At 36.3% G+C, this 25,815-nt stretch overlaps 2 protein-coding genes across 5 annotated transcripts in view; both read left to right on the top strand.

The window, feature by feature from the left end:
• Nucleotides 1–19,090, top strand: part of mylk4b (myosin light chain kinase family, member 4b) — a 29,425-nt gene extending 10,335 nt beyond the window's left edge. For 2 of the 3 annotated variants that reach the window (XM_048206481.1, XM_048206480.1), the window contains 13 exons: nucleotides 10,842–10,929; nucleotides 12,138–12,495; nucleotides 13,357–13,595; nucleotides 13,675–13,780; nucleotides 14,979–15,072; nucleotides 15,982–16,091; nucleotides 16,201–16,342; nucleotides 16,433–16,503; nucleotides 16,584–16,712; nucleotides 16,823–16,975; nucleotides 17,068–17,146; nucleotides 17,236–17,284; nucleotides 17,768–19,090. In XM_048206481.1, coding sequence (XP_048062438.1) covers nucleotides 10,842–10,929; nucleotides 12,138–12,495; nucleotides 13,357–13,595; nucleotides 13,675–13,780; nucleotides 14,979–15,072; nucleotides 15,982–16,091; nucleotides 16,201–16,342; nucleotides 16,433–16,503; nucleotides 16,584–16,712; nucleotides 16,823–16,975; nucleotides 17,068–17,146; nucleotides 17,236–17,280 — 1,614 coding nt within the window. In that variant the 3' untranslated portion in view covers nucleotides 17,281–17,284; nucleotides 17,768–19,090. Of the gene's footprint in view, nucleotides 1–7,662; nucleotides 9,617–10,841; nucleotides 10,930–12,137; nucleotides 12,496–13,356; nucleotides 13,596–13,674; nucleotides 13,781–14,978; nucleotides 15,073–15,981; nucleotides 16,092–16,200; nucleotides 16,343–16,432; nucleotides 16,504–16,583; nucleotides 16,713–16,822; nucleotides 16,976–17,067; nucleotides 17,147–17,235; nucleotides 17,285–17,767 lie in introns of those variants that run through there. The other variant, XM_048206479.1, reaches the window with a different exon arrangement.
• Nucleotides 19,091–19,518: 428 nt separating this feature from the next.
• Nucleotides 19,519–25,815, top strand: part of gmds (GDP-mannose 4,6-dehydratase) — a 97,226-nt gene continuing 90,929 nt past the window's right edge. Inside the window, exon 1 of one of the 2 annotated variants that reach the window (XM_048206483.1) lies at nucleotides 19,519–19,791. In XM_048206483.1, the coding sequence (XP_048062440.1) occupies nucleotides 19,696–19,791 (96 nt within the window). In that variant the 5' untranslated portion in view covers nucleotides 19,519–19,695. The remainder of the gene's footprint in view (nucleotides 19,792–25,815) is intronic. The other variant, XM_048206485.1, reaches the window with a different exon arrangement.

Below are 25,815 nucleotides of genomic sequence, written 5' to 3'. Positions count from 1 at the left end.
TGAACTATCCCTTTAACTGTATTCATTTGATATCCTGAGCAAAGAGCGTTCAGGTACTCTGGCAAAAACATGTACTTTCTTGAACATCAATTTTAGATTTTATTTATATCAGGTTTCAGGCTGCCTCCCAGTTTTTGCTTAATCCTTCAAACCCTATGAAACATATAGTTCTGCACACATTTAAAACATTCTATAAATGTTGTGTTCCATCATATTGAGACAGAAAAGAACAGATTATCACTATGTTGATGTAAAACCCATGAACCCTTGACTAATATAAAATATAAGTTTGTTGTAAAATGAAATGTGTAGCACTGTGCAGTATGGTCTTGAAGTCTTTGAATTGAGCTTATTAGCATTTACAAAATGTTATTGCATTCATAGCATAAAAATTGAAGTGAAATTGTACTTTAAAATGACACAAAACCAAACATTAGTTTTAGTTGTTAGCTGTTCATCTGCTGTTAATACTGACCATGGTTTAGTTGCTTTTAATCTTTTTTTTTTTTTTTTTTTTTTTTGTAATCACTCCATTTCTTGTATTAAGTTGTCTTAGCCCACTGGCAATTTTTTTTAAGCATAAAAGCTTTTTCAAACCCACAACGATAATTATGAATATAACGATAAAGAGATAGTTCTAAAAATGATTCTAAATATAAAAGAATAGCAGAGTCCACACCACAAATATAAGTAACATAAACAGCACAGAGAAACGATATCACTGAAATCACTTTCAGAACGATTTTATCCCAGCTGATGAGTAATAAAAACATTGACAGCCAATCAGAATCCATCCTGCTTTAAGAGCTTGAGCATTGACAAAACTGCAGCATACGCTTTAGTTGATGCTCTCGGTGTGGACTTGCCTTAAACCTCAGTAAAACTATTGCCAACTTGACAAATAAGTGAATATATGATCATTAAAAACATAATAAAACTTTAATATTTAAAGCTGCAGTCTGTAAGTTTTGCCTCTTTGTCGCCATCTCTGTTTGAAACCTGCAATTGCAGTTGTTTGCGGAATTATCATCTTTATGTGGATTGTGCCTCGGCACGGCTCCTCAGCACGGATGAATCTAATGTTTTGAGGTGTCACCACACCAGTGTGGATTCTGTACTTAGGAATCACAGATTCTACGACTTGGAAGTATGACCAAAATAAGAATTTTCACCGGAAAGTGTCATCTGAACAAGTAAGTAACATGTCTGTCACTTTTGTTCTGAACAAACTGAGGGAAAAAAGCATTACAATAAATCACGCTGCCAATGGTGATTAAATCTAACGATTGCTTAGTTTGGATCATGTCAAAACGTGCATATTATTATTATTGTTATACTTTGCTCTCGTATTGTTAATGTTAACAACATCAGCATTGCGTGACTATGTGTATTTAGTGTATATAAAGGCCGGTACACACCGGGACGAATATCGCACGCGTTTATCGTCAGCGTTTTTCGAGACGTTTTTTGTGTTCACACCCAAGCGATTTTCACCGGCGATGCGCACACTGTAAAAAATGACCGTGATTTTAACAGTAAAAGACTGTAAAAATGCTGCGGTTAAAAACTGTTAATTGGTTTACAGAAAGTTTCCGTACTATATACGGTGAATAACTGTAATAGATCTAACGGTACATTTAATGTAATTTTACGGTAAAATACCGTTAAATTCACAGTTTTTGAAAGTGAAAAATAACAATTCATTGTAAAATTTACAGTGAAAAAACGTAAATTGACATTCCCACAATTCCCTGCGTGACACTTCACATTTGATATATTTTTGTTGAAATAACTCTGTTTCTTCTTAGTTTTTCTCATTTTTTTCTAATCAGTTATGTACATTAGGGTTTTATGTAATGTCTAATGTTGTTAAATTAATGTTTATTGCATTTTTAAAATTTCATGCATGTTACCATGATGGTGTTTAGTGTGTGTGTGAATGACACTGTGTGCACCTTCTATATATTAGTATTGTCCTCCTCAGCTTGTGGAAAAGCTGCTTGTGATGAACTTTGATTCATCATGTGACTCTTATCACCACTGGGTTTGGTGACTGTCAGTGTATTATAAAGATACAAAACAGATATTAGTACTTCATTAGGTTGGTAAATTAACATTATATCAGTTAATGAAATATGTTATTTTACCGTAAATTTTACTGGGATTTTTTTTTACAGTGTACTGAAATCCAATGTTAAATATACATATTTAAAATGTAAAATTCACATGTAACTCCATAAGTATGTTTACGGTTTGATGTCATTTTTACAGTATTGTTCTGGTAACCACAGCTGCCGGTATTTTTCCGTAGAAACAACGGGATTTTTTTTACAGTGCAGAGTGAAAGTGCAAATTCACTCCCTGACAGTATGTGGTGCTTGTGCTTAACGGTAGTGCAAATAAACATATGATATTAATAAAGTTAAAGAAGATAAAAAAATGCATATATAAAATGGCATAGGCCTACATTTTATATATATATATATATATATATATATATATATAGTCAGAAACGGTAGTGCAAATAAGTCACAATGACAGTAGTGCAAGTGAACGGTAGTGTAAATAAACATATTTATGAAACAGACATTCTCAACTATATTTCTTGAATGAGTGTGCGTCTCAGTCAGCTCTCTACTTCACTAGTCAGGGCACTGATCAGGGAGTCGGCCACATTCATTTACATGGTATACTGATACACGACCTAGGAAGCTAGGGAGCTGTTTGAGATGCAGGGATAGTTTGTAGGGGTCTTCCTCGTCTACTTACTTTGTCTTCGTCGTCTTGTGTGCTCTGCAAGACCGTTTTGTGCTTGAGCACCACCAAGTCGTGTTTTACTGTAACTTCAGCAGCTCCAGGCACGTGAACAAAAGCGGCAATCTCATTGGTCGGCCAGTTTTTAACGCGGAACGTCAAACCAAAAAAACTAACCCGAGGCGTTTTTTTTTTAAAAAATGACGCTTTTACGGCTCACGTTTTTCGCGTCGGTGTGCACACTCACATTGGCGCCCGTTGTTTAGTCACGAGGCGTTAAACGTCGGCGAAAAACAGGCCTTAAGTGTTACCTGTAGATTTCGATTTCTGTAGCCACTCTGCAGTCCTTTTGCTTTTGACTAGTTGTCACTGATGATTGTCATTTGGATCTTTCTGGATTACTATTCCGCCATCAAAATGATAAGTTTAAGTATTGCAGCTGCTGTGAGAAAAAAGCTATAAATGATCCACCACCTGCAGCATCCTCACACGTGATATAGCCTACTAGCCGGGACTCCTTCTTTATGTAAACAGACGTGACGTAATGATGCAAAGATGAACGCTGGCAAGCTTATATTTCGGCGGGAAACCCACTAGTACCACTCAAATTAAAACACATTATTACAAGCTTACCACTGTGAATCGGGCTAAGGTAAGGAGATAGTTTTGAACACTGGTTGGTTATGTACTTGCTCCAAAATTGGTTTTGGATCATTTTTAACCAACAAAAGTTACAGACTGCAGCTTTAAGCAGATTTTTCTAAAAATAAAAATCTTAGTAGGCATATCTGTAAGGATATTTAGATATTAGATGCAGTGCGTTCTCAATATTATAATCCTATTTTGTGGCAGAAATTATGAAAATTAGTCATGAAATGGAGTCAGGAGGGGGTGTTGGATTCTGTGTTTAAAGGATAGTTCACCCAAAAATGAAAATTCTTTCATTTACTCACCCTCAAGTTGTTCCAAACCTATATGAATGAAAATATCTTCTTTTGAGTTCAGCAGAAGAAAGAAATTCATTCAGGTTTGAAACAACTTGAGGGTGAGTAAATGATGACAGAATTTTCTTTTTTGGTTGAACTATCCCTTTAACGCATGTGGGCCAGCTGTTGTCACACCTAAAGTGAGTTCATCAGTGTTTCCCTGGGACTCCCTCACGTCAACGTGAGCACACTCAGGCAGTGCCAACCACATATACTGAGAGAACAGGAGGAGGGGAAACTACTCAGTGACCTTCCCTGGATGGCAAGTTTGAAGGGAAAGGGAGGGAGGAGAGAGAGTATGGAATCCATCAGGGGATGGGGGGCATTTTGTTACCTCCCACCCTGAAATAGCCTCCTGCGCATGCTCTTTCTATATATGCATACGTTGACAATGAGACAGTAACTCACTCTTGTGGATACTACATGTGCACATATATGCACACACAAATCAGTTTTAAACTTCTCTGATTTCAGTTAAGGAGTGAAGTGTTGGTGTACAGTTACTGGTGCATCTGTACATTTGTTCTCTCTCACACTCACAAATGCAGATTCTCTGGCCAGTGGACACATTTCCACTTGCTTGCGCCAACATGACACATCTAACACATTTATAAGGGGATTAGTTTTGAGGCATTAAAGAGGTGATTGACACTCAGTCTCTTCAGGTAGTTAAAGAGGTATTCAGCAGCAGTCTGACTTTATGGGCTGTCATCAACTTCAGACTGTTTTTTTCTAGGGCAGGGTTGTCAGGACAGAAAAACACTGCTGATATTAAGTTACATTTTTTAAAACTGTGAATTGACATTTCATATGCATCCTTAATGTTTCTATTAGGTTCCAACAAAGTATATTTCTGGCATACAGTATGTTATACTGTATATACTGTCTGCCCCCTTGTGGTGGATTAGATCAACTGTCAAGAATTTTGACATTTAAAAATCAATAGAAAGAAATGTCACTGAATCAAATATTTATATTTTTATTTTACAATTTAGTGAAAAATGTACATACAAGAAACGTTTTGCTAATAATCTTAGCATTAAACCTGAAGGAGTTTGTAGTATTTTGTTTTGTTTTTAAAGTATACATGAGTTGGATTATAATTTTTAAGAATATCAGTTTATTTATATATCTAGTATATAGAATATATTGAAATACATATGTGATAAGATCTGATTGTGATTTTTCTGATGTCTTTACACCATTTTTTGTATAGCACTGAAGTTATGTGACATCTGCTGTGACTGTCAGAGAGTTTATACAATCAGTCTGCAGCTGCTAAAGTACAAATTATGTCTCTCTGTGTGTCCTTTGTTTGTCATTCTACACATATTCTACACCCAATATAATCCCGGCTCTATGCCCATCTTGTGATCATCTCTTCAGGGCCGTCATATCATATTCCCCCATTATGTAACACATGAAATGCCATTACATTCTATTCCATCTTGTTAACTTTCTATGTTTGCTTACCAGCCTCTTTCCAAGACATGAAGGAAACATGAGTGCTATATACACAACTGGTGGAAAAAAGTTTGGAATAATTAAGATTTTTTTATGTTTTTGAAAGAAGTCTCTTATAGTTTGACCAAAGCTGCATTTATTTGATCAAAGATTTGTTTTTTGTTTTTTATTTTTTTTTAATACATTTTAAAATGTAATATATTCATGTGATGGGAAAGCTGAATATTCAGCATCATTACTCCAGTCTTCAGTGTCACATGATCCTTTAGAAATCATTCTGATATATTGATTTGATGCTCAAGAAACACTTCTTATTATTACCAATGTTGAACAGTTTAAACAAAAATTGCAGCAAAAACATTGATAATAAGAACCACTGAGCACCAAATCAGCATTTTAAAATGATTACTGAAAGATCATGTGACACTGAAGACTGGAGAAATGGCTGCCGAAAATTCAGCTTTGCCATATTAAAATATTAAAATGGAAAACAGTTATTTTATATGGAAGAGGATTAGGGCCAAGCAATAATAAAAAATAAAACCATCTCGAGATTAAAGTTGTTAAATTTCGAGAAAAAAGTCGAGATAAAATGTTGAGAATAAACTCATTAAATTACAAGAAAAAAGTCGTTAAATTACGAGAATAAACTCGCTAAATTATGAGAAAAATGTCATTAAATTTCGAGAAAAAAGTCGAGATAAAATGTTGAGAATAAAGTCATTAAATTACGAGAAAAAAATCGTTAAATTTCAAGAAAAAAGTCGAGATAAAATGTTGACAAGTTAATTTAACAAGTTTTTTTTCTCGTAATTTAACGACTTTATTCTCAACATTTTATCTTGACTTTTTTCTCAAAATTTAACGAGTTTTTTCTCGTAATTTAATGACTTTATTATCAACATTTTATCTCTACTTTTTTCTCGAAATTTAACAACTTTAATCTCGAGATGGTTTTATTTTTTTATTATTGCTTGGCCCTAATCATCTTCCGTAATTTTAAAATGTATACATATACATGTATAACATTTCACAAAAATATTAGCTGTAGTTTAAAGTAAAACTGTTTTTACTGTGTTTATAATCAAATAAATGCAGCCTTAGTGTACATATACTTCTTTCAAAAACATTTAAATATCATAATTATTCCAAACCTTTGACTTTGATATTTGTGGAAAAGCTTTTGTTCATTTAGAGTGCCAGTGGTTAAAGGTCATGAATGAGTGACAGTCTCTCTGTCCTCACCGATTGAACCCATGTGTTTTATGCATCTCTATTCCAAAAAACATTCTGATATGAACATTCATCATTTCGTTTCCATGTGAGGCTAGATGGTTTTGTAATCAAATCACAAATACACACAGTCTGGAATACAAACACACCCCAACACACAAAGGAATGTGAGCACTTAGTCTCTTTTTATAAGCTCTTGTTGTCAGAATGGTGGAGCTCACTTCACATTATCAAGTTCCCATTCCAAAGGTGCCACCAATCCTCCTGAGATTACTGAATGTTCAGCGGCTATTAATACATCAGCCAATCAGAAAACAAACCATTACTGCTCCAAGCAATCAAGTGCTCACTTTTAATGAGGTGGCCTATCACATACAGTGTGACGCATAACGATCCAGTCTAAAATAAGATTATTGTATTAAATGTTATATTTCCCCCCGCTTAGCTGTTTTGATAATATATACAAGCTATCGAGTTTCAGTGTAGCGTGTGAAAAGGCTGTTTAGCGGGACTATATCTATCTGTGTATGGTAAAAGTATACTGTAGCACCTGTTTGTGTGTGTTTGAGGATTGCCTCCGCTTACTGTCATTCTCTTGACTTGTGTGTGTCTGGGAATTTAGCTTGTTCTTTATTAAATTCGCATTCCTAAAAGAATGGATGTTGGATGTCAAATTCTTGTATTTTGCATACAGGAAGGTGATGTGAAAAGGTTAGCAACTATAGGCCAGTTCACTTCTGAAATGATGAAAGATTAGCAAGATTGCAGAAAAGGTCTTGCATATGTTATGTGAGCTGGAGAATTATTTTAAAGGATCATTTTCCAACTCTCCCAGAGTTAAACAGTTGAGTTTTACCGTTTTCAAATCCATTCAGCCAATCTCTGGGTCTGGCGGTACCACTTTTAGTGCGTAATATCATTGCGCCTGCTGCACCCATGGTACGGCAGCAAAGTTCCTTAATTATTACGCCGGAATGAGAGTATAGTTCCTAGCCATATCGGCCTAGAAAATTGCAACTTTTCATTTTCCGTCGGTCTTGGTACACGATGTAACTACAGAAGAGTCAGGTTTTAAATAGGAAAAATATCAAAACTCTTTGGTCATTTTTGAGCGAGATGCTAACGGTCTAATCAGATTCAATGAACTATGCTAAGCTATGCTAAAAGTGGTACCGCCAGACCCGGAGATCAGCTGAATGGATTCGAAAACGGTAAAACTCAACTGTTTAACTCTAGGGGAGTTGGAAAATGAGGCTATTTTCAAAAAAAGTGGAGTGTTCCTTTAAAGGAAAATACAAGTTTATACGTAAAGTACATGTTGAGCTTACAGATTACAGAATACAGAATACACATAAAGAATGTACAGTTTCAACACAATCCACAGACTAATTTTTCCAGGAATCTGTGGGATTTAAAATTTTTTTTTAGATATTACATTTGTGAAGAATAAGAGTGAGCAGAGTGTTTGTCCGTTTAAGGCTGCTGTAGAAACATGCTGACGCATAATGGCGACTTGACATGGAGGGGGGACCCACGGTGTATGTGATAAAAATGGCTCATTCTAAGGTTATAAAAACATAATGGTTCATGATGTAAGGTCTTTATGTACCACTGAAAACATAGTTATGTATATTATATTGCATATCTGTCAATAGTTTCTCACATTGCAAATTTTACACATTGAACCTTTAAATGAAGGCTAAAAACATTTGATAAATATTACACCTACAAGTAGTAATTGCTTGTCTGTTAAATATATTGAGCTGAACATAACTTAAAAACAGAATAAGTAATACATAACATGAATATGCACTAGAAATTGACATGTCAAGACTAAAGTAATTTCTATGACGTTTTACATCACTGGAAATCAAATCACAGTTATAATTTTCCCTGATATTGCAGTTGCATGACAAGAACAAACATTGTGGCAAACATTTCTGGGATTTCTGTCAACAAATTTTCTTTCCTTTTAAAAGACTGGCTGTAAGGTACTGTAATGTGCACAATCTTATCTGTCATGTTATTAGCATTTTTTCTCAGTTCAAATTCAATATCTTTATAGAGCTTCTCAAAACAATGAGATAGTGGAACCACATTGAAAACAGACCTCTGAGCCATTGCAGTGTCTCAACAGCTATTCTGTCCCAGTTCTTCAGTAGACGTGCACACCTGCTCTTGTTCAATCAAACACTTTCGCTTGGCTCATTGGTGTTCCGGACATTGGGTTACGGACATAACATACGGACACAGACCCTTTATCTGAGGTGTTGATTGTCAGTCAATCAGGGGAAATCTACTGGTTTAACAGTCACTACATTGAAAAGTTCTGTCAGTGGTGTTGATACGTCACTCTTTGAGTCCATCGAGCTCTATTCTCGCACCCACTCTGGTTTCAGTGTCTTCACACCTGGCTCTAGGATTCACACTCTAATCATACACAGAAGCCCCTCCTCTAGATGATAACACTGACCACTTGCACACCGGCCAATAGGAAGAAGCACGATTACTTCTATAAAAAGCATTGGTTTTGAAGCTAGAGACACCAGACAGATGGATAACAAGAGTGAATGAGAAGGGGAGCTAATGATCTGTAGGTTTCGAAAGCATTGTCAAGTAGACGTGAAAACAAGTACTTCTGTTTGTTTTAACCTGTTGTGTTAACGTGTTTCATTATGAGCTCTAATCTTGTGAAGTCTCTTGCTCGGGTTTATGACCCCAAACCACTCCATGCTCAGAAACGATGCGGAAGACCCACAGCGAGAAAAGCTTCACTTTCTACCTCAAACAAACGTCTATCTTCACCACTTTCTGATCAGCCTTCATCAAAACCCTCCTCATCTTCTTCTCTCGTACATATTGAAGGACAAGTCAATGATCTGAGTGGTAAGATGGACAAACTCCTCGCCTTGCAGGAAGCGTCTCTGAGAAGACTGGATGCCATCGGTCAAGATCAAGGAACAGCTACAGGTGGACGAAGTGTTGAGCAGATGTTGTGTGACGTGCGTATTGTCATAGAAAGTGTTCGAGAGAAGGAGGAACAACAGGATCAGCGACTTGATTCTTTGGAGCGAGTGGTCAGCAGCATTCAACAGGTTATCAGTTTCATTGCTGAAGTGTTGAAACACTCGAGATTGGCCGACCTCTTGAAAAACACACACTCAAAATCCAGCAGCAGGGTGAGTTTAAATGTTTTATGCACCAATTTAGTGTTTAAAACGTTTAAAAGCACTTATATTTATATTTACATTCCTGAAGTACAGAGGAAAACACTCATAAACTAGTAAAAGAATTAATATTTTATACACACTTAACCTTAAAATGCTTTGGCAATACTATTCTCTAAAGGGCTTTTCACATTTGAAATAGTTAACCCTGGGTCATTCTAAACCCTTAGGTAAACTGAATCCTAGGTTATCTTGCATCACGTTTCACACTGTTTATAATTTACCCGGGGTTAACAATTACTCCTGGGTATTAATAAACTGACGTTTCACATAGTACTTTCCTAAACTCTGGGTTAAGGTTCTTATTCGCAAAAGCAGTGCTAACCCTACTCCGGAGTAAACCTGGCTAACACCGCTTCTAAATTACAAGTGTTCCTTTACCTGGGGTTGAAAGCGGTGTTCAGAACGACAATATGCCCGTAATTGTCCTGCCAATAAAGTTGAACTATATCAAAAAGTAAAATTGAATAAGCCAAACTAACAAAAACAGAATTTTTCAATATACAAACATAAATTGGTTAGTAAAGTTTACGAAGCAGCTGACCATATGAGTGGATTAAAAAGTGGACAACTACAACAAAAGAAATATTTGTATGCCTTTTTTCACTGTATGTTTAACTTAAGAATTTTACACATTTGCTTTTTATGTTGTGTGAAGTTTGTCATCTTTTATGTGAAATAAATGTTCAAAAAGCTTGGATGCATATATACATAATGTTCTTTTTTCTGTGTCTAACTGCAATTCCAACAGGGGATTTTCTAGAACATGAGTTACCAGGTTCATTGTCCTTGTCATTGGCTTGAGCCATTTATAAAACAGATTGACTGATGACATGATGAGTGATTCTCAGTTTCAGCTCAAGGACAGTCACAGCAGATGATTGTGTGTGATCAGAATGAAATATCAGGTTCATTGCACGTTAGCAGCTCAGAGCATTTGAATGAAAATGCGTCATTGAATAGCTTGAAAGCAGGTGCTTTTATTTAAAGGTGTGTTAATAAATGATTGTTATTTACAATGGTTGGACTCTGTATGATTATCAATTTAACATTGTGGTTCAAAATAGCACAGGTGTTTTTTCAGAATATCTATGACACTTCACTCGTGACCATAGACTTAAACTTATGTAAAGACTGTCTTATTTCTTTCTCTCCTGTTGTCTCTTTCTCTCTCTAGTTTAGAGAAAAGGATGGGAAGGAGAAATCTAAAGTGTACTCAAAAGGGTTAAAAACCCAGAAGAAAAAGAAACCACTTGATGCATCAGGTGAGAAAAAACACACAGTGGGATTCAAAAGCCAAAAATCATATTGACAATCTAGGATTTAAAGGTGCCATCGAACGTTTTTTCACAAGATGTAATATAAGTCTAAGGTGTCCCCTGAATTTGTCTGTGAAGTTTCAGCTCAAAATAGCCCATAGATTTTTTTATTCATTTTTTTAACTGCTTATTTTGGGGCATCATTAGAAATGCGCAGATTCATGTTGCGGCCCCTTTAAATGCTCACGCTCCCCGCCCACGGAGCTCGCGCTTGCCTTAAACAGTGCATAAACAAAGTTCACACAGCTAATATAACCCTCAAAATGGATCTTTTCCAACGTGTTCGTCATGCATACTGCATGCATGCGCCGGATTATGTGAGTATTGTATTTATTTGGATGTTTACATTTGATTCTGAATGAATTTGAGGCTGTGATCCGTGGCTAATGCTACACTGTTGGAGAGATTTATAAAGAATGAAGTTGTGTTTATGAATTATACAGACTGCAATTGTGTTTAATAATGAAAATAACGACGACTCTTGTCTCCGTGAATACAGTAATAAACGATGGTAACTTTAACCACATTTAACAGTACATTAGCAATATGCTAATGAAACATTTAGAAAGACAATTTACAAATATCACTAAAAATATCATGTTATCATGGATCATGTCAGTTATTATTGCTCCATCTGCCATTTTTCGCTGTTGTTCTTGCTTGCTTACTAGTCTGATGATTCAGCTGTGCACAGATCCAGACTTCCAGCCCTTGTGTAATGCCTTGAACATGAGCTGGCATATGCAAATATTGGGGGCGTACATATTAATGATCCCGACTGTTACGTAACAGTCGGTGTTATGTTGAGATTCGCCTTTTCTTCGGAGGTCTTTTAAACAAATGAGATTTATATAAGAAGGAGGAAACAATGGAGTTTGAGACTCACTGTATGTCATTTCCATGTACTGAACTCTTGTTATTTAACTATGCCAAGGTAAATTCAATTTTTAATTCTAGGGCACCTTTAAAATAAAATTTGAATCTGGAAGTAAACTTAAAGTTTTAGAATTTTTTTTAGATTTAAAACAAAGAAGCGTTTGACAAAAAAATAAAGAAATGTGTAAGATTCTGTGCTATTTTGGGTCACTATTTTCTTCCATTATTTTCATCTTTTGTATGTTCTAATCCCCCTCCCCCCTCCCCTCCCCTTCCAGACTTAGTTCAGGCTGGTTTTGAAGAAGTGCAAAAGCTCAATCAACAGAACAATCAGCTTTCTCAATGCACAACAGAGACAGCGGCCAGCACAGCTGCGCATCTGGATCTTATTGAAGAGGAGCAAAAAGGAGAGAGCCATAAGGAAAGAAAGGATGACAAACAACAGGCTGCAGTGGAAGACGAGGCAAGAGAGCAGGAAATTGATGCTGAATTATTGCAGATAAAAGAAGAGGATAAAAAGGAGGAAGAGGAGAGTTCAAAGAAAGAGGAGGCGATTTGGTTATCAGAGGGGAGCCAACTAGCTGCTCCAAATTCATCTGGCCAGACCGATGAAAGCATTACAGTCACACCAGACAGGTTCATCCATATATATATATATATATTATGTTTTTTATATTTTGTTCAGTAAATGACTTTTAGATAAAGAGCAGAAGTATTAAACCCTGCAAAATAGACCCTTTTCACATTTCCGAGTTTCTCAGAAGAGGAATTCGTCATAGTTGGGTAAAATTCTATAGCGGTGAATGAGAGAATACATTAAATATATGTTTTGTGTTTCCATTTGCTCAAATAGCAAAGGAATGTCATTTTTTACCTTTACTCCCATAGCCACTGTATTAGAAACACCCTCACAGCAGTGTTAACTCGTTTTTTGTAATTTGATGCAAAGGTAATGTAATACTAAGTATAGTGTTATGAATGTACATATGTTTAAAAAAAAAAAAAAAATTAAATTATAAAAAACTTTGCGATATTGATTACCATTAAAACGCATCATCACAGTCCGTGAAAAGGGTCTATTATAATATTATAATGTGTTGTAATATTTGAATATTACAAAACAAATAATTTGCTTAAAATAAATAACATTATGTTGATTCAGTGTAAATTGATAAACATCCATTTAAAAGTTTTAAAATTTGTTCATGTTTTTGAAAAAAAAGTCTCTTATGCTTGTCAAGGCTGCATTTATTTGATCAAAAAAAATACAGTAAAACAGAAATATTGTGAAATGTTATTACAATTAAAAAAAAAGTTTTTGTTTGCTACATTAATATATTGTAAAATTTATTCATGGGACGCTAAAATTTTCAGCATCATTAGTCTTCAGTGTCACATGATCCTTCAGAAATCATTCTAATATGCTGATTTGCTGCTCAAGAAACATTTCTTATTATTATCAATTTTGAAAACTGCATATTATATTATATCATGTAGCTCTGAGGAGAATCTGGAAACAACTGTCAGCACTAAGAGGCATGTTGCTGACGAGACGCTGACAGATGACCTTAAAAAAAGCCGAGTGGAGGAGGCGTCAGAGGAAGAGGATAAGGAATTAAAGGAGGAAGAGGAGGCAGGACTTGAAGCTGCAGAGGCGGGACCAGAGAGACCAGAGGAGGGGACAGAAGAGGAGAGGAAAGATGCAGAGTCAGAGTCAATCGACGAATATGTCATTGGTAAGAAATTTGGTGTAGGTCTGAGAATAATGTAAATAGATTTCCCTTTTGTAGTTACATATTCTAAACTTTTCCACAGATTCTTCCCCTCCACCACCTGCACCATTTGAGCACCGTCTAGTGGCACCCAAAACCCACCAGATTACCAGCTACTACACTATCAATAAAGAGGAAGTTCTCGGAGGGTGAGTAGAGATGATATTAATATTACATCATATTATGTTAGGTTTGTTAGCATTGTTAGGAATTTTTAAAGCAGGATGCCTGTGATATTAAACCCATGGCATAAGATTCCTAAGCATTTTAAGAGTTTACAGGACATACGATACACAAGGGCATGAAAGTGACAGACAGATGTGTGTGTGTGTGTGTGGGAAGGAAAAACGTTAAGAGAGTGAGACGTGCAACATATTTTTAGACTTTAGTGAAAGTAAATAGCTAGAGCCAGGAGATTAAAGTGAATTTCCTCTGCAGTCTTACAAAGAATGTGGGAATTTAGACATTTGAAATGGATTGGGTTCGTGAATTAAAGGATTAGTCCACTTTTAAATACACTTCTCCTGATAAATTTACTCACCCCCATGTCATCCAAGATGTTCATGTCTTTCTTTCGTCAGTCGAAAAGAAATGAAGGTTTTTGAGGAAAACATTTCAGGATTATTCTCCTTACAGTGGATTTCAATGGCTACCAACAGGTTGAAGGTCAAAATTACAGTTTCAGTGCAGCTTCAAGGGCTTTAAACGATACCAGATGAGTAATAAGGGTCTTATCTAGCGAATCGATCAGTCATTTTCGAAAAAAAATACAACCGTTTATGCTTTATAAACAAAATATCGCCTTGAATGTACTTTCCGCTTCCGCATTCTTCATAACGCTTACGCTGAATGTCCTACGCCTTCCCTATTCAAGTTACGGAAAAAAACGAAACTCGCGCCGCGTTCGTTCTGTAAGTAGAATAGGGAAGGCGTAGAACATTCAGCGTAAGCGTTATGAAGAATGCGGAAGCGGAAAGTACGTTCAAAGCGATATTTTGTTTATAAAGCATAAACGGTTGTATTTTTTTCGAAAATGACCGATCGATTCGCTAGATAAGACCCTTATTCCTCGTCTGGTATCGTTCAAAGCCCTTGAAGCTGCACTGAAACTGTAATTTTGACCTTCAATCTGTTGGTAGCCATTGAAATCCACTGTAAGGAGAATAATCCTGGAATGTTTTCCTCAAAAACCTCCATTTCTTTTCGACTGACGAAAGAAAGACATGAACATCTTGGATGATATGGGGGTGAGTAAATTTATCAGGAAAAGTGTATTTAAAAGTGGACTAATCCTTTAAATTGATGTTTTTTATTATTATTATTATTGTCTCATTTTGATTGTAATAGAGGACGCTTTGGCATGGTGCACAAATGTGTCGAGAAATCTTCTGGCCTCATATTAGCAGCCAAGATCATCAAAGCCAGGAGTCAGAAAGAGAAGGTAAATGTGTCCATTTTAAGACATTAGTACTGTGACTTCAAGGTAGTGATTCTCGAAATTTTCAGTTCACTTCAGAATTAAAATGTCCTGATAATTTACTCACCCCCATGTCATCCAAGATGTTTTATATCTTTCTTTCTTTAGTCGAAAATAAATTAAGGTTTTTGAGGAAAACATTCCAGGATTTTTCTCCATATAGTGGGGTTCAACAGGTTGAAGATCCAAATTTTAGTTTAAATGCAGCTTCAAAAGGGCTCTACATGATCCCAGATGAGGAATAAGGGTCTTATCTAGCGAAAGGGTTTTATCTTCCACCTTATCTTACGCGTGACCTTTCCAACATGATTACATCATGCGTGGCACATCACAAGATTTGTGCTTTTGTAGTTAAAAAGTATTTAAATTTTAATTTTTTTACAAAATGACAGCTAGATAAGACCCTTATTCCTCGTCTGGGATCGTGTAGAGCTCTTTGAAGCTGCATTTAAACTGCAATTTGGACCTTCAACCTGTTGAACCCCATTGAAGTCCACTATATGGAGAAAAATCCTGGAATGTTTTCATCAAAAACCTTAATTTCTTTTTGACTGAAGAAAGAAAGACATGAACATCTTGGATGACATGGGGGTGAGTAAATTATCAGGAAAATTTAATTCTGAAGTGAACTAATTCTTGATCTAAGTGATCTAAGGACCACTTGGTGGCCCACAACTGTCATTATAGTGCAGAGTCAGTAATTTATGTACTATTATAGTATTTATTAATATTTATGAGTATTTATTAATAAATGTTAATATTTATATTTTATGTTATTTCAGCTTTATTTCAACTAACAAAAATTATTTTAATAGTTTTAGATTTAGATTTATAATTGTATAGTAATGATTTTACACACGTTTGTGTTGTCAGGAGGTAGTAAAGTGTGAGATTGAAGTGATGAACCAGTTGAATCACGCCAATCTGATCCAGCTCTACGCCGCCTTTGAATCTCGACATGAAATCATTCTAGTGATGGAGTAGTAAGTTACATCCACAAACAGACAGCCTCTCTCACTAAATCTCATTCATGCTTTCTTTCTCCTAGCATATTTAAGAATCACTTCAAAACATGTATTGTGCACCCCCTAGTGTTGATGGTGGAGAGCTGTTTGACCGGATCATAGATGAGAACTATAAGCTGACCGAGTTGGACACGGTGCTGTTCATCAGGCAGATCAGTGAAGGGCTTCAGTATATGCACAAGATGTACATATTACACCTTGATCTAAAGGTACCAAACACATTATTTTAAATAATATGTAATTAAAACAGCTGCATAAGAAGAACTAAATGTCTGAATAAATTTTTACTGTGTCAATAGCCTGAAAACATTCTCTGTGTCAGTCGAGAAACAAACAAGGTCAAGATAATCGACTTTGGGCTTGCAAGGAGGTTAGTATTTGTATCTTTCTGACCGTCTTCATGAATCGACTGTTTTTCTCACATCGATTTGTTCTTCATGTTCCTTTCAGATATAAACCCAGGGAAAAGTTGAGGGTGAACTTTGGTACGCCTGAGTTCCTGGCTCCTGAGGTCATCAACTATGAATTTGTCTCATTCCCAACCGATATGTGGAGTTTAGGTGTCATCACTTACATGCTGTGAGTCTGTAGACATCAATGATAATCATAATCATACATAATTATACAAATTAATTATACAAAAAGAGAGAGTTTTTGTGAAACTTACGTACTTATGTTTGTGTTTCTAGGCTCAGCGGCTTGTCTCCGTTCCTGGGTGAGGATGATAATGAGACGCTAAATAACATCCTGGCATGTCAGTGGAGTTTTGAAGAGGCAGAGTTCGCCGACATCTCTGAGGAGGCCAAAGACTTCATCACACGCCTGCTTGTGAAGAGCAAAAGGTTTGTGTCCCCAGAAATTGGCTAAATCTGACAAAAATCTGGCTGTTTATCAGTATGTTTGTGTTTTGATGCACATTTCTTTTTTTGCACAGCTGGAGAATGAGTGCATCCCAGTCCCTGAAACACCCATGGCTTTCAGACCGAGCGCTTCACTTCCGTCTTCACCATAAGGTTAATTACAGCTTTGAGTTTGTGGCTAAATTAGTGCATTAGTGAATTAATGTAAATGAAGGTAATTAATGAACGTGTTTCCCTCACAGAAAAACAAGTGTCACTCTTCACATGCCCCTCCTCCAGAGGGCTAAACAGGTAAGAGATGCACACAAACACTCACAGGCCTAGTCCACAACGCAAAAATACACTATGAAGCGCTGTCGAGAGCATGCCAAAACAAGAGGTGGCGATATAACCCTAACCGTAAAGCCATGTCGGCCAATCAGAAGCCTGGAAAAAAGGTCATTACCGATGTCACAAGCCAAAATCTCCGGTTTCACCATCTACACAACAACACTGTAACTTGAGTTTCTAAAAATCTTCACCCTGGCAGGAGTTTTCAAAAATGTTTGGTTTCAGTGACTGGATATTGTGTTTGCGTGTGGACGAATGGCCAAACCACATAGAAAATCCATGCATAGGGTTAGGAAAAAAAAAATCTGTTGCTACTTCCTTTTCATTGTGACTTTAACAATTACCCAATAACAATAAATGATAATACTCAATTGATTGCACTTTGTACGTCATTGAATGATTAACTTCACTTGTGGATAACATTACTTTTAATGTTTTCTGCAGAAGTGATCATTGGCTCTCCTGGTGCCGTGGTGACAAACTGGACCAATACTGTTGTACCTGAACAACTACACATCTGTTTAATATTACAGTCACATACCGTACTGTACAATCTATGTTACCTGCTTACCTCAACCTCAAGCTAAAACATCATACAACACATTAAAAATACTACTCCTTCTTCTTTTAACTGTCTTTTGGCTGTTGTCTTATTAAAAAAATACTCCAGACAGTTAATACTACAGTGATTTTGTCTCGCATGTGCACTTTATAAAAGGCCAGGATTGGAGGAAGTATGTTTATGGCTGAGAGTGCAAAAGAGAAATCATCATTCATACTCTATACGCACAAATGTATTGAGTCTTATCACGGTAATATTCTATACGTCACTGGTTTATGATAACATTTCATTCATGTGATATTTGTGAAGGCATTAGAATTTGGTTTTGACTGAAATTCACACTGGGACTACTGTACTGTATTTTACACTTGAAAGTCTAGAACCCTTAATGTCAAAATCCTGCAAATGATCTATGATTTTTGAATGTTACGTCTTTTCTGCCTTTCAGGAGGTCTAAGTGACAGAGCTTGGAGTTTGTTTGTCCGTGTGCATGTACCTACTGTTATCTGATACAACTAGCCATGTCCCAAATACACCTCTCGCTTACCACATTGTATTATATAATGTCATTTAGAGGGTTTCCTCTAGGGCAAATGTATTGTACAAAACGAATTGTTCACATCTGTTTTTCTTTTGGTGACGTTTTTAAGCTTGAAATTTGAGACTGGGAAACTGGATCCAAGACTGGCTGTTAGAGGCAACAATATGGTCTTGTTCACTCCCTCTCTTTGTAGTAAACATCTCACCTTCCATGAAGGCAAATGAAAAAAAAAAAAAAACAGAACACTACCTACAGATGTATTGTGTGTTTTGTGTGGTTCTATATATAAAGATAATGTCTGATGTTTACTTGAAAAGCTTTCACAGTATAGTAAATGGAATATAAACTTTACTGTACATCAACTGATGGCTAACAAAGTAGTGTTTTAGATGACAGTGAAAACTAAAAAAATGTATTTTGATGTGTTTGAAAAGACATAAACAAGAAAAGATTTATTTATTTTTATGTGTTAGATTTCACTTTCTGTATATGTGAGGGACTGGATTGAGAAAGGCTGAAATATAATAGCTCAAACTAACAGGACAAATAAAAACATTTCAATACTTTCATATATTAGTTCTTGCATATTGTTGTAAGTGACTTATGGGGTGTATGGGCCTTAGAACTTTAAATATTAACTAAATTAAAATATATATAAAAAACATTTGATTATTTTGTTCATTCCTTCCTCTTCGTCTTTTATATGTATTGTGCTGTGTTCCCCATTTCACTTGAATTTGTTAATATAATTTTTAATCACACATATGAAATATCCAAAATTTAAAACCTAGATCTACGGCTATGACGCAGTCAATAAGGAAGTATGTGAATCCTCCTTTTACTTTAGTGCTGAAAACTAGCCAACGGAATAGCAAAGCTGCTTAGGCTGTTTTTTTCAGCAGCTATTTAGGCCTAGGAAAAAAATATTTATAATTTATTTTACTTATTAATATTTGTTATCGTATTGTTATTATTATTACGACGAGAGAAAGTAAAAAGTTGTTTGTTTAATTCCTCCTGAACATCGAGTCCTTTAGTGGGCGCTGTGATAGATGTACACACTGAGCCTACAGTATTTGTCTCCTCTTTGTTCTGTGGTGCGCACGTCACTGGCGCTCTCGTCTGTGATTGGCTGCTGAGTGCAGGTTTCTGATGTGTCGCTCAAGCCGCTGGAGTTTCGGATGTGTCTGCATCCGTACATAATATCCGATCGCACAAAGTGGATCCAAACCCCATAGATTCCGTCCGAATCGAAAAAAGCTCCAGACAATGGCTCAGTGCACAGCAGCGTCGGCCAGTGGTGATGTGAACGGAGGCAGCAAGACGAAGAGGAAAGTGGCCATCATTACAGGCATAACCGGTCAGGTAACGTGAAGTATCGTCTCTATTACATATGCGACGCGATGGCATATGCAGATAACGTTAGTTCACCCAAAAATGAAAATCTGTCATATTTACTCCCCCTTATGCTGTTATAAACGCGTATGAATCTCATTGTTTGTGAAAAACAAAATGAGATGTCAGGCAGAATGACATCTTCAGTCACCAGAGAATAGAATAGTGAGCGACGCTGTCAGTCTCTAGCATCCTGTCTAACATTAGGGCGAGTAAACAATGACAGACTTTTATGAGACAGTTTTATCCTAAACCTACTGACTGCAAGGCTAGATCCCCTTACTTTACCTTGCGTTTTTCGGTAACCATGGTAACCATAGTTTTCGCTAAAATATCATAATTGCTATATGTTTGTCTTTGTAAAACTATAATACTTTAATATGGGCTAACCTCCAGGCTGTAGCTTCCTGGATATTTCTGTCATTTGTATTATTATTAATAATATTTTAGTGCTGTCAAATCTATTAATCGTGATTATATATATATGTGTGTGTGTGTGTAGATTATATGTACATAATACACAGACACATATATAATATATGTAAGGAATAATTGATTATGGGCCATTGAATTATTAGAAAAATAATGCACACCCAAGGTGATAATGCCATTACACCTCGGGTGTGCATTATTTTTCAATAATTCAACGGCCCGGAGTCAATTATTCCGCTTATACTACTTACCACAACTTGGGTAAAGTTGGTTTTATATTCGCACATTCGGACTTCTGATAAATTCAGACTTTCCAATAAATGTGCCATAAATTAATGTTTGCGAATTTTAAGCAGCGACATGATATTGACAACCAACGATTGTCAACTTACAACATTTTTCACAGTCGATAGGCAAGTATTGTTTTAAAGGTCCCGTTCTTCGTGATTCCATGTTTCAAACTTTAGTTAGTGTGTAATGTTGTTGTTAGAGTATAAATAAAATCTGTAAAATTTTAAAGCTCAAAGTTCAATGCCAAGCGAGATATTTTATTTAACAGAAGTCGCCTACATCGAACGGCCAGTTTGGACTACATCCCTCTACTTCCTTCTTTAATGACGTCACTAAAACAGTTTTTTGACTAACCTCCGCCCACAGGAATACACAAGAGTTGCGTTTGTAGAGTGTGTTTGTCGCCATGTCGTCGAAACGCTATTATTTTCATCCCGCAGTCCAATCACCGGGTGTGATTCCGGCTCAAATTGATAGGGTAAAATTAAAGACATGTTTACAATAACACTGAGCGCGTGCATCTCCACGTTATGGTAAGAGGCATGACCTTTCCGGGCAAGGTTCGCTAAGTTGCTGTCAAATCACAATCACAACACAGGAACCGCTGGCACAATCAGAACTCGTTACGTATTTCTGAAGGAGGGACTTCATAGAACAAGGAAGTCATCAGCCTGTTTTTATGACAGTGGAAACAGCGGTATAAATTATGTGAAAAATACTGTTTTTTTACACGCGAAACATGAACACATGCTATATTGCACACTATAAACACAATCAAAGCTTCAAAAAACCACGAAAAACGGGACCTTTAATGGCATATTTAATTGTGAATGTCCACTGAATGTCCAATGTAGTTTGATTAACAAGGCTATTGAATACGGATGTCCGAATGTGCGAATATAAAACCAACTTTACCCAAGTCTTACCACACCTCAAAACATTGTTTAGATGATGTATTTCAGGACATTTGTCAGATTTTTGTCCTAAAAATGCACTTGTGTGTAAGACTAATTTCTTAAGTATCTCATCCCACGTCTTCGTTGCTAATTCCAAAATTTAATTTTAGAGCTAGTAATTAGTAAGAGAGTATGAAAAAAGAGATTAAGCATATGAAATATAGCTGCAAGCAATTGTTGGGGTTCAAGTGCTTTAAGGCCTTTAAGCACATTTGAAAAAGGTATTATGTTTTAATTAGCAAGCCTGTAATCATCTCGATTGTATATGGAATAGACCATATACAGCCAATATAGGCAATTTACAATAGGACATATGTGGTTTATAAAGTTTTTTAACAGTTATTGAGGTTGAGCCAAAAACCTAGGACTAGTTAAAATAATCTCCAATATTTAACGAACGATTTGATGGACAGCGGCAGTCCTTGAGGCAAAGATATACAATCCTTTACCTACATGAAAATCACCCGTTGGACGATTTCTTTCCAATTTCTCACAGGCCTGTAGGGCCATGAGTCAAACAGGCCCAGCGAGTTTCATTCCGATTGGCCTCCGTTAACCTTGTCTAATAGGTGCTCAAACTTAATTGGCTGATGGCAGCCATGTTTTTTGAGATACACCAGGGTCACCTCATAGACAATCATGGCACCTTGGACAAAGGCACTGCATGCCAATTTTCAAGTCAGTTGGACTAAGGGTTAAGTAGTTACAGCCATTTTCATGTTTTTTCTTGTTATAGCGCCACCAAGTGGCTAGTTGCCACGTTTTTTTTCCATGTGACCAAAGATTGTTTAATATATTTATTTGCTTGGTTAGTGTTGTTGTGGGTTTTGGTTCTTTTGCAGTTGTAGGCTGTAAGGACCTTTAGAAATAACTGAAATCATATGGCGAAGTGATATAGAACTGTAATGCGGTCAAGACCTGTCTGGAACTACTTTAGCCATGCGTTTCCCTGAAAATAATTGCACACCTTAGAACCGAACGATCGTCAACCGATCAGATTCAAGCATTCAACAACCCTGTAGTATAAATATTAATAATATATATATTGTACACACACACATAAATACAAACTTTTATGTTAGATGCGATTAATCGCAATTGTTTGTTTTTTGTTGTTGTTGTTTGTTTCTGAAAGATAGAGAAGTTTCATGATCACACTTGGTAATTTCCTGACTTATTGCATGAAGACAATAACTGACAACTAAACTTGATCTATACTGCCAGCCTCTTGCACAGCATTCTTATTGTGTAACTGATGATTAATATTTAATGTTATGTATCATTACTACCGAGATGATCACTAAAAACTATAACTATTACATGTGTGAGAACACTGCCCTTTTCACTATTACCTAAATCTACATGCCACTCCCAAACGTTAGAAATATTATATGTACTATGTGTACTCTCCCAGTTATTGTTTCTTTTTGTATTCATTTATTATTACAGTAGGTGCATCCCAATTTTGTATTTATTTTTTTGTAAAAAGTGTGAGTAGTGTGTTCCCACTGAAAATTCCAAATAAAAAAGTGCACTTTAGGGATGTGACAGTGATAATTTTTCCCACCGGTTAATCGACATGTGACAACACCGGTAATACCGGTGTCACCGGAGAGGCGGGGCCGCTGCCTCTCTTTTTTAAAATCGCTTATGAATGCCAGTCAATTGCATTAAATATTTTTTAACGTGGTTACTACCCTTTTTAGGGTAGTTTGGAATGTTGGAAAATAACCTTATAAAATTCATACACCAGTTAGTAGACTACATAGTGTATAGTATGTCATTTAGGACACAACTAGGTTGTATTGCCTGAAGAGAATGTGTATTTGTGTATAAAATGTGCCCTGTTATGTCTGTAATGCTGGCGACGTTTCTATGTTTTGACAATTTGCATACAGTAAGCAACAGTTATAGCTGTTGTGTATAAAAAGGAGAGTCTTATGTGAGGCCTTTAATTGTTGACTGTGGCTTATCTGTCCCCACCCAAGCCTAGGGCTGGGTATCGTTCAAAAATTTTCGATACCGAGACGATACCGATACCTTGACTTCGATACCGATACCTGAACGATACCTTTTTCGATACCAATTTTATAAAATCTGTTTTAACAATATTACATTACCTCAAAAAAATCTTTGGTTTGTTTATTTTAACTTTGTTGACTTTTTTCAGACTCAAAGACTCATCTCCTGAGCCACTGCAGGGAATAAAAAAGCACAAATGAACAAAATTTACCCAACACAATAAATCAGTGCAAATAGTTTTAACAAAGTTTAGTTTTCAATGCAAAAATTCAGTATGTGAGGCTCTTTTTAAATCACTCAGCAATTGTTGTTCTTCTTCAAAAAATTAATTATTATTAACAAGATCAAAGCGGAAGAGTGACGCACGTTCGTTGCGTCTTACCGTGAAATGAGAGTTCTGTGTCTTTATTAAAATCAACACATTAATGATTCATCTCTCATCCACCCGCCATTAATTGGAATGTTATTTTTTTTATTACTTGGCCCGACCCGCGGATTATCCAAAGTATGGCAGTATCAGGAGGATGCTGATACCCCTTTTCCAGCAGAATTGTTCGCGTTCTGGAGCCAGAGCATGTGCTCGTGCAGGCGAACTAGAGGCCGTCGCGAACCGGTCGCGTGTTTCCATAGACTTGAGGAACGAACGCTGTGAAGCTGCTGTGTGTTGTAGCCTACCTGTCCAGAACTAGTCTAAAAAACATTGCGCGTTCCGCTGTTTCTGCAGGCAGCGCGACACTTCTGTTTTCTGTTCACAGTATCTGTAGTGAACCGGCTGCTCGCATAAACAGCCGTTTCTCACCCGTCCATTCGGAGATAAACTGAAAACGAAACCGTTGATTCACTCGCCCTCTCGCACATAGGGTCTCTCTCGCGCGCATAGTTATATATTTAGATATAAATATAAATAACAATGTAGCGCAACGTTACTTGCTCATCAACGAGACAGCGAAAGCATTTCTCCGCCCCCTCTCCCCGGCTCCATTCTGAGGTACCGAAATTTGGTACCGAATGACAAGACACTTTTCGATACTCGGTAGTATCGAGGCAATTCGATCGGTACCTAAAAAGTATCGAGTTCGGTACCCAGCCCTACCCAAGCCCTTTTCATTATGAATCGCAGTGAACTATGTAACAAGAGAACTGTGTAACACATAAAGGTTCATTGAAGATATAAGCAGGTAGCAAGCTTTTGTTATCCAGATTGCTGGTTAAAGACAGTTCAAACTGGTTAGAATAGGAAGTAGTAAAAAGTGCTTAACTATAATTTTGGATGAAAATAGTATATTTTTAAATATTTGGGATATTTAGAAGTATATTTCCTGAAGAGAAATGCACATGACACCAAAATGACATAAAAGTTCTAATAGATAAATAAAATGTGTAGGCCTACTGTTTGGTTGGTACATGGTTCCCAATTATTTCCATTGTTTCACAATTTCTAGTATGTGTACTGGCTTTACATTTTTATTTCAGTGTTGTAATTAGCAATTAATTAAATTTTACCTGTGAAGCAGATTTGTTATGTGACAGCATTAAAGTTTCTTATGGGTTAAGAACTTTTTGTTGGTTCAATAGGGTACTATTGTAATAAAGTAGTAGCTGGGACAGACTTTAAGCATCACCTCCTCTTAAAAAGATACAATCTAATCCTGTTTACAAGAAATAAGATGCTCCCAAGCAGGTTTGTGTTTACGGACCTGTTGCTATGACGGCAACTCCGGGACGAGCTTCGAAAAACCTAACAATCCTGACTCATGTCAAATCCTCAACTGTAAAAACCAGATAACTGAGTAATCCACGTACAAAGAATGGGCCCCTGGTTAGAGTCCAGTTTTGAACCCTATAGTGAATATTTGGTCTCACATTAAACTCAAACTAACTGGGAGACATTTTTTAACTACTCGTTGTGTACTGTATGTATATATATATATAATGCGTTTGACTTTGTTACACTTTTTTTATATATAAAAATACATTCATTTTAATCACATATTGAGATGCTGCCCACAGAACACTGACACGGTTTATTTGTGTAACATTAAATGACATCTGCTTGGCATACATTAATGTTAATTGTAATTTAGCTGTTGATTAACAGGAAAAACCAGCTTTTAACGTTCAGAGTTTGCTTGTGTGCATGTGATCTGAAAAATCTCGCATAACTTCAATGTTTGCAGTAAGTAGTGTTTAACGTTTAACATTAGCAATGAAGCAGGAAGTTCCTGGTTCGTCTCACCATAATAAAAGCTTCAACTTGGGCAGAGCGCAATTTATGAAAACCAAGTGAACAGTC

This window comes from Megalobrama amblycephala, linkage group LG11 (assembly GCF_018812025.1).
Source record: "Megalobrama amblycephala isolate DHTTF-2021 linkage group LG11, ASM1881202v1, whole genome shotgun sequence".
Taxonomy (NCBI): domain Eukaryota; kingdom Metazoa; phylum Chordata; class Actinopteri; order Cypriniformes; family Xenocyprididae; genus Megalobrama; species Megalobrama amblycephala.
This window is presented reverse-complemented; position numbering and strand designations above follow the sequence as displayed.